The 17005-nt window shown below is 28.1% G+C and overlaps 2 protein-coding genes across 4 annotated transcripts in view; both read right to left on the bottom strand.

Annotated features, from left to right (window-relative positions):
* The window catches only part of LOC106688687 (probable cytochrome P450 6a14), a gene marked incomplete in the record, with an annotated part of 45175 nt that extends 36802 nt beyond the window's left edge, over positions 1–8373 (bottom strand). The window contains 1 exon segment of the mRNA XM_067049354.1: positions 8263–8373.
* A 162-nt stretch (positions 8374–8535) lies between these two features.
* LOC106688682 (polyamine-transporting ATPase 13A3) overlaps positions 8536–17005 on the bottom strand; it is a 58397-nt gene continuing 49927 nt past the window's right edge. For all 3 annotated transcript variants that reach the window (XM_067049353.1, XM_067049352.1, XM_014433260.3), the window contains exons 11-21: positions 16897–16983; positions 14511–14718; positions 13593–13720; positions 12508–12625; positions 11866–12011; positions 11587–11790; positions 10375–10581; positions 9809–10032; positions 9416–9567; positions 9125–9306; positions 8536–8812 (exon numbers count right to left, since the gene is read on the bottom strand). In XM_067049353.1, the coding sequence (XP_066905454.1) occupies positions 8678–8812; positions 9125–9306; positions 9416–9567; positions 9809–10032; positions 10375–10581; positions 11587–11790; positions 11866–12011; positions 12508–12625; positions 13593–13720; positions 14511–14718; positions 16897–16983 (1791 nt within the window). In that variant the 3' untranslated portion in view covers positions 8536–8677. The remainder of the gene's footprint in view (positions 8813–9124; positions 9307–9415; positions 9568–9808; positions 10033–10374; positions 10582–11586; positions 11791–11865; positions 12012–12507; positions 12626–13592; positions 13721–14510; positions 14719–16896; positions 16984–17005) is intronic.

Genomic DNA, 17005 nt, shown 5'->3' with positions numbered 1-17005 from the left:
TTTTATTTTATTTTATTATTTTTTTTATTTTAGTATGTTTGAAATCATTCATCAATATTACCTATGCCCACAACTGTGTGCCAGATGTAATATCTATCAATAAATAAATCTATCAATTTCAAAAAAAAAAAAAAAAAAGGAAGAGTAGGAGCATAAGTAGTTCAACAATCCCGGCAGTTTCAGTCAGATTGAGTGAGCTCTTTAAAGCTTCCTATACATTTAAAAAAATCCTACTAGAATTTACTTAGAAATAGCTGTTCTATTCAAATTATTATTATGTAGCTATAACACGGAACAGTTATAGTTTCTCTATAAAATGAGCTATAATTTGAAATTGTATCTTCAGAATTACAAAAAGTGGATTGATAACGTTAATTCAGTTTCGCGTGACTTTTCGTTTGTTATTCACATATGCACACACTATTTTGCTATATTAGGTTATTTGGACCACTCGAATTCATAATCTTACACGATGGAAATATTCCATATAAGGGTAAGTGAAAGTAAAAGTACTATAAAGTTTTAAAAAAAAATTAACCAGTGTACTACCACGATGACAAATTTTATGGTCAACATGATCTTAATGGCTTTGACAACCTTCCATATCACTATCACTCTCAACACTACAGTCACTGTGTAACATTACCTGTTACCATAATATTACCGCTCGGATGCATTTAATGGACCTGCAATACTGCAATAGTCTAACAAAGTAACAGACGTTATCACAACTATTACTCATAAGAGAATAGAACCCGATAAATATCAAAGAGAAAGATAATGGGTGACGATCGTTGCAATAAGGATATTACCAGTTTTTGCACAATTCAGTTTCCACTAGTGGCATGTTACTAAATCTCTGCTTAGGAAACACCCCAATGTTCAATAATGAACGCAAGTAACCTCGTTTTTTGTCATCTGAATTCGTCTGTGTATTAAAGTTGGTTTTATTTATTCATTTTTTTTTTTTTTTTTTTTTTTGAGAATTTGTTCTGTCCAATTTTAACTCCAAATTTAACAATTTAAAAAAAAATCAGTATACTTTGATTAAATATTATTTTGAAATTCATGTTTTATATCCATTTTAAATTCCCTAAGTAAACGTACTTTTCTCATACAATATATTTTCTACAAATGATTCATTTAATACAAATATTTATAGAAGTTCCATCGCATTTTATCAGTAGCTTTGTAAAAAAATAACTATGTTTTAAGACGATTTTTAGGTTAAAATTATAATTTGTTTGTTACTTAAAACTCTTTGTCGAAATTAGTGAATTTCATTTTGGTTAAAATAAACTTCATTTAAAAACAAATGGTATAGCTTAATTTCTATTACTGTAACTAATTTATCGTTTCAAGGGAATATTGAGCAGTACAATTGTTGCTAATAACATAAAGAAATCCATATAACATTAATTTAAATAGCCAAAACTCTTTTAGTGTAAGATGGCAACCTAATGTATTTAGGCAGCATAGATGAATATTTCTCTGTGTGCATTTACTTCATAGATTTAATAGATATTATCAAATTTTAAAGGTTTTCAACACGTTTGCCAAACAATGGCAAATTCGCGAATGTGCAACCGTCAATTCTTATGAAATCTTGGAGAATTGAGCATATAAAAAACTAATGACATCATTCCTTTCCTCGTGGCAATAATAGTATTAAACTTTGTATTCAAGCATTTTATAATATATGAATTTCATATATTTTTAATAGTTTTTCTATTCCTATTTAGTAATTCAGCTCAGAGGAGAGATTATGACACGAATAGCAGAATTACAAAAATAAAATTTCTATTACATATATATATTTTATTATCTTAGTATATTTTTTTAACTAGTAGTTGTATTAATGGAATCAAGAATTATCCAATTAGTCTCAAACCTCTTTATTGAAATATATTATACCTCCAACGTTTCGGCCATCCATCTTCAAGGCCAATCTTAATTTCAGTTTCACAGCCTCTTAGTGATTTATTCTACTGGCTATTAAGCCCAAGTCAATTTAACACGGTTAAAATAAATCTATTTGTCACTTGGGCATTTAGCAATAATTTCCGTCCACACTTTTTGTATTTTACTATCAATAACTTACCACAACACTATTATTAAAAGAGTAAGCTAACATCAATACCATTTAGACAATTTCGATTTCGTTAGGCAACGGATAGAAATTCGACTATAAAAGCTGTATCTTATTTCGTTAAAAATTGGTAATTTTAGTATAACTGATGAAAAATTAAATCCTACCATTGACCGTTAAAGTACCGTCTCAAAACCAATTTGGAGTCAGATAGAAAGTCCGATACCCAGCGATTCACTCCTTGTGGTGCACCACATCTTTTACGAATCTCCGTTTGATTCTATTTACCTTATTCTATTTTACACCTAAATCCTATTAGTACAAGAGCCCAAGAGGAGAAATAAGGCAGTTATCTCACCCCAATTTTTGATTACTTTAATGAAAACTATGTATAATTAATAGTCAAAACTGATGAGTCTGCCAAGTATAGGTAGGGGGAATAAAAAATGGCGGCTGTTTCAAAGTAATAAAAAAACTAATTTTTCATTCAGAGCTCTATATCTCAAAAAGTAGGAACAACACAAGAAAACCTAAGAGAACATTATTTAAAGAAGAGTAAATTTGCTGAAATATTAGCCCTAAAAGAGCTATCTACGTCCAATAGTCCTCGAGATATAGCTTTTTAAAAAGCAAAATTTCTTAAGAATCTACTGAAAGTTAATTTATTTTGAGAAATCTAAATCTCAGGAACTATGTGACATACAGATGTCTATTAGCACTCATATTAAAGCTAGAATAATGGACTATAAAGAAGTTTATGACCTTTACATTCGTAGGAATAGTAGTTTTCATGATATTTGCTAAAATAAATTGATTTATCGTTGTTCAGACAATAAGTTTGATTTATGAAAAACGTCATTTCAGAAACCATTGGATGTACAGATGTCTGCTAGCCCTCAAATTAAAGCTAGTTAAATTTACTATAAAATAGTTAATAATGTTTATCTTTGTAGGACTAGTAGTTTTTATGATATTTGACCAAATAAGCTCACAAAATGTTAATTTCTTGTTGTTCGTATAAAATGTTGGATTTTTGAAAAATATATCTCTAGATCCATTAGACGCATATACGTCTGCTAACACTCAAAATAAAGGAAATTTAACTTACTATAAAGTAGTTTACGACACTTATCTTCATAGGAGTAGTAGTTTTTATGATATTAACATATGAATATAAATTTGACAAATGAAAATTTGTCATAAATTTCTATTAAGTCTATAAATCAATTTATATTAGCAAATATCATGAAAACTATTACTCCTACGAAGATAAACATCATAAACTACTTTATAGCTCATCAAACTAGCTTTAATTTGAGTGGTAATAGACATCTGTACGTCACATAGTTCCATGAGATATAGATTTTTCAAAATAAATTCACTAACTACTGATTTTTCAGTACGTTCCATTCTACATTTTTATGAAATGTTGCTTTTTAAAAAGCTATATCTGGAGAACTATTTAACGTAAATAACTCTTTTAGGGCTCATATTTTAGCAAATTTTCTCATCTTTAAATTACGTTTCCTTAGGTTTTCTTGTGTTGTTCCTACTTCTTAAGATATAGAGCTCCGAATGAAAAAAAAATGTATCGCTTTTAAACTACCGCCATTTTTTATTCCCCCTACCTATACTTGGCAGACTCGTCAATTTTTACTAGTAATTATACCTAGTTTTTAATTAAGTAATCAAAAATTGAGGTGAAATAACTGCCTTTTTTCTCCTCTTGGGCTCTTGTACTATATGGTTTTTTAACATTTTTTCTGTGAAATCAAACAAAAATAATTCTCTATAAATTAATAATAATATATGTATGAGGTGGACAAATTGCGAGCGACTTGTTCAACTGTGGCTAATACACAGCATACTGTTTAATTGACAATATTAAAAGGGATGAGAGATCATTTGTTGAGATTAGTCCACTAAACTTTTTTTGTTTCCCCTTTTCGACTCATAGTTACCAGCTATGATGTAGGATTCCCAGTGAGTCCAGAATAATGGTTTCCACCATGCTCTGGTACTGCTTCCTCTTAAAACCCAGCACTTACAAAAAATTGATTATTATAAGAGGGATGGTTCCTCTACTTTCGAACCAAAGCCCTTTCACCGAAAATCGTCTTTTGCCCAATTCCTCTGCAGACGTTCCCTGTACGTTTGAAGACATTTTGTATAAATGTTCTCTTACTCTGCCTTACCTTATACTGGTTTTAATTCTTAATCAGATTCTTCGTTAATTGTCTTAAAGTAAAATATAAATCCCTAAACGATTGAAGTTAACATATATCTCATACTTATAGGAAGATGAACAGGACAAGAAAGGCACATAAATAGTTTCTACTGATTTTGTGCCTTTCTTGACCAACTTCCGACAATTATCACATGACGCCACCAAATAATATTCTAATATAAAAAATAACCCTTTGGTTGCTTTAACTATGTCTATAGAATACTTAAACCTTACCTTAAAGGCCATGGACACATTTTTACCAAATCATCTTGTTTTCTGTACTTCATATTGTAATAAACCAAACTATTGTAAATATCATTATTTCTATTATAAACTAACTTAAAAATCAAACAATTATATGCAGAGTAATAGTTCTTAAGATAAAAAAAATATATTCTCTATTCATTCCATTTTTCTGAATTGAGAATCGAACTACTTCAAATGAATCTTAGTTCTTTCGTGTGAATCAGTTGAGATAACGATTCTTTCAGAGGAGTCAACTTTTCAGTTCTATTCACGAATCGAAATGGACACACAAAATATAACCCATAAAAAATGTTCAACACCATACTCTAGTTCAAACCATTGAAGGATAAGAAACAATTTATAAAAAAAGAGGGTCGATATGGATATATATATATACTTATAATGTAATTAGTATGCAGTTATTGAGAAACATTTCAAAACAAAACGTAGACGGAAACTTTACGTATATGAAATCATAAAGAGGTAGAAATACTTAAAGTTTGAATATATTAGCATTATTTAATACTCGTAAGACCATTCGCTAGATTTTTGTGTTCTTTACTATATATTTTTTCTCGATTACCATGTTTTCCATATAATAATATAATATATCACTATAATATACATAATAAATTATTTTTTAGTTGATCCATTAAAGAAAGTCTATTTTTCAATGGTTTAGTATATTTTTTTATTAAGAAATAAATAAGTATAAGTTTATTATTAAATAGGTGGATTAGATCACCTAATCTTTGACCGATTGGATTTATTCCTTAAAAAACATATGAAAATAATTATAAGATGACGCAATTGGTACTACTAATAAAAAGTAATAATATTCAGTTTGCCAATTCCTCCCCCCCCCCACCTCCCTGAATGAAATGAATGAAAACAGAAGTTGTTTATACCTCTTCCACGTCTTGGGATATGCAAATTGGAATGCCTTGACCTAAACAAGTCTTTAAAAGACGTTTTATTTATCAGTCTGTATGGGTTCAACGTACTTCTATTTTTACTTTTAAATTATGAAGTTTCAAAGGCTATTTCGTTAAATAAAAATAGAAATTTCGATAAATATAAGAGTATTCTAAAATTAACAATATTTTTTTTATTAGTTTCGATAATCATGTTCAACCCATGAAAATCGATTAAAGAAACTCGCAATAAATATTTCAAATTATTTCATTTATCAAGCGAAATTAATGAAAAGGAAAAAACCTAAAATTTATTAACCAGGGGGTTATTGTTCAAATTAATAATTTATTTTAACACTGCCTAAATAACAAACAATAAAATATCAGGTGTATCCGCTTGCTCAATTTTCTTTACTGGTTCGGGCGCAAAGTACAATACACAAATTGTTTATTGAATCTTCGCTAATATTGCTTTAATTAAAACAAATTATATGCAATTTAATCAACTTTCGAATATAGCAGATAGAATTTTCCGGGAGACGTATAGTTTTCAAGTTATTAAAAAAAACAATAGAAAAGCGAACGGATTTCTACGGGCACCTGCACGAATAAAAACATGGATAGAAAGTTCAATATCCTATATCTCTGCTAATAATGGTTTGATTTTGTTTGTTTCTCAGGGAGTTTAATTACCTCCCAAAAAACCGGGGTTATCCTCGAGTAAAGCTATTGTTCAAGCTGTTTCTCAAGAATTTGTTGTATAAACGAAAAGTTGAATAACTTTTTTAAAACGTTTCTTTCAAAAGCAAAACTGTTTTAAAAAATTGAACCTCGACATAACGAATGTATGCATAGGCATACAATGCTGGAAATACAAGTTTGCCACTTGCCGCAAATCCAAGACTCGTACAGACGCTGGTAAACAATGGAAGCAACAAACGTCGATACCCACATACTTGTTTTTTCTTTTTGAATTTTTTCGGCTATAACATTTGATTTAATCTATTATTACTATGAAAAACAAAACAAATTAAATAAAGACAAGCTAAATGAAAAGGAAACGTAAATCTTGGCAATGTAAGTTGTACATGACAAAAATTCATATAAACAGTACTACATAACCTATAAACTCAACCTTCGTTCTTGTATTTTTATCAGAATGTTTTTAATTTAATGACCTAGACTAATAATTTATTCAGAAAAACATATTCGTGCGATGTTAAATCCAAAATAAACTACTAAAGATGATTAACGAAGTTTGAAACAATGTATTTACACCTAATCAATAGAATTTTAATATATACAATCTTAAACAAGAGTTAATTACTGAATCCAAGGGTTGGGGGAATTTGTTAATTAATTAAAACACAGAGAGCGCAATAATTCATCTGTTGGCAGTTCTAAGACGTTGCTAACTGGACACAAACCTCTTGATGCACCACAGGCGCCCTTTAATTTGTGCCCAAAAAAACCGACAATCAAGGGGTCGAATTTTCCATTGCTTGACAAACGTGTAGAAGCACCTTAATATATATAAGCGTTCTGAAGCGGTAAATCTCCCAAAATCGGAAATAATTTTTTACAGGATTTGAAAATATGCTAACAGTACACAAAAAAACTTATAGAGTATCCTAATTCCTATAGAGGTTACTTGACTGACCGAGAAAACTAAAATGGCTTTCATAATGTGAAAGCCTCAATTATGAGTGCAGATTATAATGTGATATTGATTTCTGAAATGATTTTGTTCTATATGGTTTTGAATTTTCTACACCGTTTGCTCGCAGACCGTCAAAAATGAATTCTGGACGACTGTATTAAAAAGTGTCTAATATTAATTGTTGAAAAAATACTATTCTTCAAAAATTGCAGATGTAGGTGCGTTGCAGAATCGGAGAACGTAATAACATTAAGAATATCCTCAAGAGATAGGCCACATACCTCATGTATGACCTAGCAAAAATCTTTCAAAAATTTTAGAGGCGAGGGGGCTAACTAAGAAACATGTATTAGTACGTTCTGAGTATACATTTAATCATAGAAAACCTTATTATTTTTTTTAAATTGTTGAAAGTTTTTCTTTAAAAATCGAGTTGAAACATCAGATTTATAAAAAAAACTGCTTAATTGGCCTCCGAAAAAATCGGCGATTTCACAAGAATTTTGTACAGTAAAACTTGTGAGGAAAATAAAAAAAAAAATCCGACCTAAAAAATAATTACTAAAAACATTGAAATGATGATTTTACAACTTTTCAAAGAGATTTTTTTTTTAATTAATCACTTTATTTAAATAAAAATAAAAAAATGCACGAAAAGTAATTACAAACAGATAATAAGTACCAACATTTTTTCAATTCTAAGTTCATACTAGCAAAACTTATGAATTATTTTCTCTCTAATAACAAACAAATAATTACTATTTGTTATTGGTTTATCAACATAGTATTAACATTTTACATTCTTGATGAAAAAGTGTAGAAAACATTTTTTATGTTGCATTTTCTGATTTATAAATTTTAATTGAAAATATAAAAGACTACAAGTTTTCTTTTTGTTAAACTTTATTTTTAAGATGAATCTAATAATGCAAAAACAGAAAAATTCATTTCTCATATTTAATTATGATAAAAAAAAAAAAAATGATTTAGTTGTAATTAATAACCAAGAAATACAAACTAAATAAAAAATTAGAGAATTTAGTATCTTCATCTTGAAATAATAATATACATTAGTTGAGCCACATAATTTTTTTTAATTATCTAATTTAATTGCTCTAAAACCTACCTGTAATGTTACCAACTGTTGATTTCAGAGAACCTCTTCATTCACAACTGACCTCACCTTTCCCCAATGATTGAAGTAACCCTCAATCTTAAATGTATCCCCTCCAACAACTAAGTTTCTTAATAACTTATAACAAATATCAAAACTTATTTAACCAAATAGATAAATTAAATTTCATTGTATTTATAATTTATAAAAATGTAATCAATAACATACTGTTAAACATTATAAAACAAATTTTAAAAGATTTCACTTAGGTAAAGAATGCACTGCTAAGAGCAAAATAAAATTTATTATCACATTTTCAATACATTCCTTTTGAATAAAATGGGATATAAGACACGTTATCACTTTTAATATTCCATTCATCGTGTATCACATTTTTTTATTTTTTTTTTAATACTGTTTAAAAGTGCTAAAAACTTAAAGGATCCCAAAAACGTGAGTTTAGGATCTGTGTTTCCACTGTCTTATATTTGTTTTTAAATGCCTTCTTCCTAAGAATCTTTCTACGACACCATTTGAACCAGAACGACCTTGCAACAGTATGCTGTAAAATTAGTTTTAAAATTTTTGTTAAAAGAGGCAATATTTTAAAATAATAACAACAAAAGAAGAATAAGAGAAAAAAAAAGAAGGAAGGAGGAAAGGAATTATTTTTTTTGTAAGATATAAAAATATTTTCCTTTCCTTGAAAAAATATATATTTGATAAATAAAAAAAATAAAATAACAATTTGAACACAGTTACTGTCCAATAACAAATATAGTCATAAGTTAACAATTCCAATCATACTATCTGTATAAGGTGGAAAGTAATTTGCTATATGGCTATCAAAGTAGTTCATTATAGGAAACCTTACCTCTATGATAAGAGAAAAAACTAGCTGGATTATTGGTAGGCATAGAAGAATAAATCGGAACCTTAAAGTTTCATTAAATAAAAATGGCATCAGCTCAAAATAGAATGTTAGTTGATGCCATGGAAATAGTAGGAGGATTGAATTAAATCCCACTAATACTGTTACTACAACCATGAACAACCCTGAAAAGAAAAGTAATATTAATGATTATATTTTTTAAATAAAAAACATTCAAATTCATACATAGAACATTTTTTTAATTTTTGTTTTATTCATTATTTTATTACTCACAATTTTTATAAATAGGTTCCCGATGTGGTTTTCCTTTTGAATAAGTAACAGCTAAAATAACGAACTGATAACAGCTAATTAAATATACTGCTGTATTTTCCCAACATTCTACTACTTCCTCGTCTCCTTCTGCTCTCTGAACTGGAACAAACCTGCAAGAAATAAATGAATCAGATGTGCCACTCTTCAGGCAAAGCATCAATATGGTTAAAATAAAATTGCGATAATTTTTTATTAATATATAATTTAATTTTTTTTTAATATGGCTTATTATGGCTCAAAAAAAAATTTTTTTAATTTGTTTTATTAATATTTAATGATTTTTTTTTTTAATTTACAGTCATGCATGTTCACCTTCTTAAAAATATTTGACAAATTTTCCAAATACTTTACCAAGGTTCATGTCGAAGTATGTATAGTGACAGGAATTGCATCAATATACAGAGTAAAATTTGTAATATCAGTGGTACTACATTCGACATAGATATTAGACTGCTGATAGGCCTTTGAGGAACAATGCGTTCTGAAGGGCGTGCTCTTCCCATAACAACAGCAAGACTCGAAGTCACAAACAGATCCACATATAGAAATTGATTTGTTCCCATTTCAATACCAATCTGAAATATTAATAAATGTATTAAAATGTTTAGAAACAAAACAAAAAATTAAATAAATATTTCAGATATAACAATATTCAGTTTTAATCTCCTTTTGTAAATTTTTACTGTAATTTCCTAATGACTTTGAGTTAAAACTTTTTATTCAATTAATAACTGGCTGATTGACAGAAATGTAAAATAAATATGCACATAAAAACAAATTCTTTTAAAGTTGTTTACTAAACTTTATTTTTATAAATCTGATTATTTAACTGTTAAATAATAAAAGAACAAAGAAAGAAAGGAAAATAGAAAAAAAAAAGTTAAACATTAAACAAATAAATTACAATCAAGCCTTACCATGTAAAGAATCAAGACGGAACTGAACTGAATCATACTGTACAGCTCCATGTAATTGAATATTCCAAAGCTTGTCACTAAAGAACATCTTCCTTCTGTGATAAGCTTTGGAACGCATGTTACATCAGCGACCGAAGATGTGAAAGGTGCAGCAATTGAAGCTTCAGCTGTTGACAATGAAATACCAATATGAGCAGTTCTCAGTGCCTAAACAAACAAAAACAAATCACAATATTAAAAAAAAAATCTAAAAGTTAAAGAAAGTAACTTATAAGGATTCACAAGAGAACTGTCAATCTAGGGGTACTGAATTTTTTTTTAGAAGTGGGTGCTCTTGTAATCTAATCCTAACACAGCCACCTGGAAAGAAGAAATCTGAGAAGTGGTTTGATGTGCCACAAAATAATGCAATAAGCAATTTTTTTTTCTCAAAATATATTAACAAGCCATCATTCAATTCTGAAGGAGGTAAAATACAACAATGTTAGTCTGATGTTTGTTAATCCAACAGGCTTATGAGGTCTAAGGGTAAAATATTTTGACCAGCAGTTATGGAGAAAGTGGTGAAACAATCTCAATGATAGTTATGTACAGAAAAACATTTTTGAACAAATTCAGCATAAATTTATTTCAATAGTAATTAGTTTAAATGGGAACTTCAGTAATTGAGGCTCTTTGTCAATCAACAACTTCCCATTCCTGTATTTGTCAGAATATTGGACTATACTGAAATTTATTATATTATAAATATTACAATAAGACAAATACAAAAAAACATATATATTGTAAATTTGAACGAGAGAGGAACTTGAAATGTAGGTTTTCATTAGCAAATTTTTTTTTTAGATTTGAAAATTAATAGTAGACAGAGAATATGAAAAAAATATGTAAAAGGAAGATGACCCAGGTGTGGTTTAAAAAAATTCAAATAGTAATTTTGAACTATTAAATGTGAGCCAACTTTTCACCCCACTTTGCAGGTAATGAATTGCATTGATTCCTTTAAAGTGGGATGAAACAGTGGCTCACATTAAAGAGATTAATTACTATTTGAGTTGTTTTTTTTACTGCACCTGTTCCATCTTCCTTTTATATATCACACACAAACAATCAATGATCTTTAAAAAAAAATTATTAGTAAGAAGTGCTTTAAAAGAAATCAAATACCCAAAAAGGCAATCATAGCCCTGCTCTAAAAGATAAAATACTTACTCCACAATCATTTGCACCATCTCCCACCATTGCCACAATGTAATCGAGTGACTGCAAAGTTTCTACAACATGTGCCTTCTGCTGTGGTGACATTCTAGCAAATATGACACCTCTTGTTGCCACAAGAGGCAGCAACGACGGGAAGACTTCATTTAGCTTGCTCCAAGTCGCTCCATCAACTGCGAGCGCAGAGGTGGAATCAACCTGATTGAATAAAGAATTAGTTAGAGTAAAACACATTTTTAAATATTCATGTGTTGTTAAAAAAAGCGATACTACCTCAGTGTGATTGGAAGAAGAGTTCAAAGGCTGAAGTTTAACCGAATAGTGTGGGCTTGATGTTACTACAACTTGAGATAAAGGCATAGTTGGAGCCAGGATTCCACACTCCCGACTCACACTGACTGCTGTTAATAGATTGTCTCCTATATACCAACATTATTACTTTATTAATATGTCATAATTAATATAAGCACATATACAGAAGAAATAGTTCAATACCTATGATACACTCCGGATTAATGACATTACTTAGTTTATAAATGCAAGAGAAAAGAATAACAGTATGTTAAAAATAAAGAATTTTCTTATATAATTACTAGAATATATTGTTTCATTTATTTAAGATGACAAAAAACAATCCATGTGAATCAATAAAACACTATAATGAAAATATGATTTTTCTAAGATGTTTGAACTATTGATTCATTATTGTTAAATTTCTTTTAAATAAACCTTACTTAAAATTTTCATATTTTCTGAAGGAACAATATTCTTAACTATAACTCCATTTCTTTTTTTTTTTTTTCCTTTGTGAAAGTATAATTATCCTAGGACCAACCATTTATCTTTAGTTTCAATCAAAATTTTTAAGAGAAATTACATTTGAACTTAAGTGCAAAAGTATTAATAATAATTTACCTGTTAACATCAAACATTTGATACGAGCATGCTGCAATTGTTTAATGACAGGTGCAGACTGTGGTTTCAAAGTGTTCTGCATCAATAATAAACCAAGGAAAGTGAGATCATTTTCAACCTAAAATTAGTGGAAAACAAAATTCAATATTCTTTCAACCAAATAATTCATTTAATATTTTCTTTTTGTGTCTAATCCCAAAAGTTATTATTAATTATTTAAAAACTAAAGTCCAATGCTAAAGATTTTACAAGGAAATTTAATACCTGTCTTGACAAATGTCAAAGTCAAAGTGAACCGTTTGTATTGGGAGGAGTGGGGATTGGCAGTCAAATACGTTACATTTGAAAATAATTTTAAAGTAAACAGTATAGAAAATTAAAGAAAATATTAAAATTAGGTAAACAATAAATGATAATATACATAATAGGGGGGAAGAAATTATATATATAAAAAAAATTATAAATGTACATAAATAGAAAATGCAAAAGAAATAGAGTTGAAAGAATGGATACAATAAATTTAAATGATGAAGAAAGACAATATACCAAATAAATAGGGGTACAGAGATATCTAAAATATATAATAGAAAAATTAATAATAAAGTAATTTATGATCTAATAGTTTTTTTTGTTGTTTTTTTTCGGCCAAGACTCCTATTGGAGTCCTATACTGCCTAACCATGGTTGGGGGTCAAAGTTCTTCATTTTGTGGGACCGCCACTCAATGAAAAAAGTCAACTTCCCAGGCCGGATCTAATAGTTATATTGTTCTTTAAATGTGCAAAATTTCATTAAAACAATATGATTGGGGTTCCAATAATCTTAGAGGAAAAATCATATAAATTATGGATGATATCGTGGGATATTATAGCTAACAGTTTAATGAAATTGTTATAGACATAATGATTTCATTATGAATGAAATGAAATTATCATCAAAATGAACTATATTTTGAAATTAAGATGGCAGCAAAAGTTACCTCATAAATTTGGCCTTTCATATTTATAATTAGATTTATTGAAACTTAAGAGAAAAAAAAAACTGTTATATATTTTTTACCTGGATTGTATTTATAAAATACTTACAGTTTCCCGCTCAGCTTTTTGAGCTTGAAGCCAATTGAATTTTCTAGGAAGCTGCTTATAAGCAATAGCAATTACACGATGTCCAGAAGATGTATAATATGACAAAGTTATTGAGATGTTTTCCGGAACTGTAAAGAAAAGGAGTAAATTAACAATTTTTAGAATACACTTTATTAAATTACTGGTTATATTCCATGAAACATGAGTTGTATAGTACTTCTAGTAAAATATAAGTGAATATAATAAAAATCTATCAATCAATTTACAACTGTATCATAAGGTAAATCTGCCGTCTGAATAGTAAAACAAGACAATAATTTGTGAATGAATGAAAAGAAAAATTTGCAATCAAAATTATCAACTTTTCTTAACCCGGCAGAAGCATCCTACTTTTTTTGTCCTCTCAGAGGTGTCCCATGAGCAATTATCTAACGGTAGACGATTTGTACTGTTTTTTTTTTTATATAATTGGAAGTGATGATGTAAAAAATTTCCAAGATTACTTTCAATACAATTTTAAATTGAAATTGTAAATTGTAGATCTTCCACCAGGGGCTGAAGTATCCAAATACCGTAAAAGATATAAGATCTTCTTGCCTTGATTCATGATTTAAAATAAAAACACAGAAGGTCTGCAGGTGAGCAATATGCTCAAATTAGAAAAAAAAAAGGTGCCACTTTAGGAGTGTACTGGTCCTTACTATTGTGAGGACAGATCAAAACTAAATTGAGTATAGGTGGGGAGGTAAGTAAGGTAAGACAAAAGTATAAACATAACAGATAAAATACTAGGAATTTATAGACGTTTATTGCCCAACATGAGCAGAATGCTCAAGGATACACCTCTCCCAGGTTAATATTACAGTGTTACAAAACATTTTAAAATATATAATATTTAGAACTAAATATATGTCTCACTTGTAGCTGGAATACACATTTGGAGTATTTTTTCAGGTGCTCCTTTTGTATATAATGTCATTTGTCTTGATCCCAGAGTTCTTGTTATTACTGACATGCATTGAGCGTTAGAAGAGAACGGAAACTGCTTAAGGGTACCTATTTCAAGAGGTATTTTCATATCCCCGTTTTCTAGTCCATTGCTGGAGCCATTTAGTTGATGTATTGCCTAAAACAAAATAAAAAAGGTTATATTCTATGCACTTCAATATAGCTACATAAAAAAAAAAAAACCTGGGCAGTATTTTAAAAGAGACATACAAGAAAGGAATGCTTTATCATATAATCATTGCTACTTCACTCGTTTTACCTTTATTTCATTTTATTGGAACAATATAATTAAGATTTATAGTTATAATTTTATTTTATTGTTTTTTCATTACTTTTTTTGTTGGTTTATTTATTTATCTTCTGTATTTGACAATTCTGATTTTCGTTTAAACTTCTAAATATGTATAAAAAGTAATTGTTCCTTTTTATTTATTATTTTTAGTTTACCTTATAAAACCCCCATAATTCTTCTTTTCTCTATGTCCTGCATTTCAGAAGCCCACTTTTGTGTCATGTCTTTTATTCTGGTTTTATTTTCTAAATTCTCACCTCATACTTAATTTCATTATTTTTTATAGTTACTATCCTTTCTTTTTCTTCTATATTTATATATCTTATTTTTAATTTATATTCATATGTTACTTCCAGCTTAAGTATGCTTACATTAATTACTTTATTATTAATTTTTCTATTATATAATTTACATACCTCTGTACTCCTATTTATTTGGTATATCATCTTTCTTTATCATTTATATTTATTGTATTCAACTTTATTTCTTCTGTGTTTTCTATCTGTGTACATTTATGATTTTTTTTTTTTTTTTTATAATATATTGTTTCTTCCGCCTATTATGTAGATTATCATTTATTATTTACCTAATTTTAATATTTTCTTTAATTTTAAAAGAAGACTATAAAATCATTTTAAAATGTAACGTACTTGACAGCCAATCCTCACTCCTCCCAATACAAACGGTTCACTCTGACTTTGACTTTTGTCAAAACAGGTACGTTTTCTGTCTCGTTCATTTTCTTCCTTTATTTCTGATTTTATTCTTATCCCTTATTTTCCATCTCTTAGTTTGTACTTTCCTTTATATTTCTTCTTTTTATCTGTTATTATTTTCATTTTTATTAATTGTTTATAACCATTTATTTTTCTTATTTAATTTTTACGTTTCATTGTATACCCTTTTAATTTTTTATTGACTTTTTTACTTATGTTAAGTATTTCTATCTTTTTTAGGCCATTTATACCACCAAAAGCATGACCATCTTCCACATGACCGCACCCTCCCTCCTCCCTTCGACCATCTTCTCTTCTTATTTATCCACGATCAACTATCTTCACCTCATTATAAATAGTTAAAAACAAATATAGAACTTAAAAATAAATAAATTGGTTAAAAAAAACAAAAAGAAATACAACAAATAAATAATATTGGACAACACTTATTTAATCAATTAATTAATTAATGAAACAAAATATAAGATAACAAATTTCTTTATCATATATTTTAGGGGACAAAACAAAATGTATTTAAAGAAGCAAAGTACAAAACACAGAAAAAATATTTTGTATTTTCTAGGTAAAATACATATTTTCATTGTATAATTTAAAGAATAAACTAAATAATTAAAATTTTGTTTGAATAAAATATATTTTGAGAAGTATATTTATTTAAATTAACAAATATATGTTTTTCCTTTCATTTTATTACTTTTCTACCACTATTACAATAGTAATAACTTTCCAGTAAGGAAGGTATTATGATTGGGTCAAATTTTTAGTTGCCAGTTTTCAAAAGATTTTTAGTTTCAGAGGAAAAAATTGAATTTTGTCAGTAAAAAGTAAGCATCCTTCAATACATAATACTATATCATTGAAATCTATCATTTCATATTTTGAAGAAAATTTTTTGTATTTAAAATACTCAGAGAATTTTGAATTTAAAATTCTTTTCTTCCAAATCACAGGAGTGTAATTTGTATCTGAACTGCTTTTCTTCCAAAATACTTGGCAATAATTTATGATTAAAATATTTTATCTTTCAAAATAATAATAAATCTATTGGTTTTGAAATACTTATTTAAAAAGTTTTATTCTAAGTTTGGTGTAAAAGTGCAATCAAATAGAAACACTAACCACTTCAGGTTCATTGAAACTTTTATCTTTTTTCATAGCATCAACAAGTTATTTTTCATGTACGTTCACTAAATTCCTCACCAAAATGTAACAAGAAAAAATTAATTAAATCATAAAGTTAAAATTTTTGACTACTTGTAATACTCACATTTACAAATTGCCATCTTTTTGGCTTGACTATGGTAGGAGCAAGTTGATCAAATCTGTTTATCTCAACTCCAGGTTCTTCCAATTCCTATGACAATAAAACAATTATA

This window comes from Halyomorpha halys, unplaced genomic scaffold (assembly GCF_000696795.3).
Source record: "Halyomorpha halys isolate HHAL.00 unplaced genomic scaffold, Hhal_1.1 Scaffold1176.1, whole genome shotgun sequence".
Classification (NCBI taxonomy): domain Eukaryota; kingdom Metazoa; phylum Arthropoda; class Insecta; order Hemiptera; family Pentatomidae; genus Halyomorpha; species Halyomorpha halys.
Note: the sequence above shows the minus strand (reverse complement) of the source record. Positions and strands in the feature narration are given on the sequence as shown.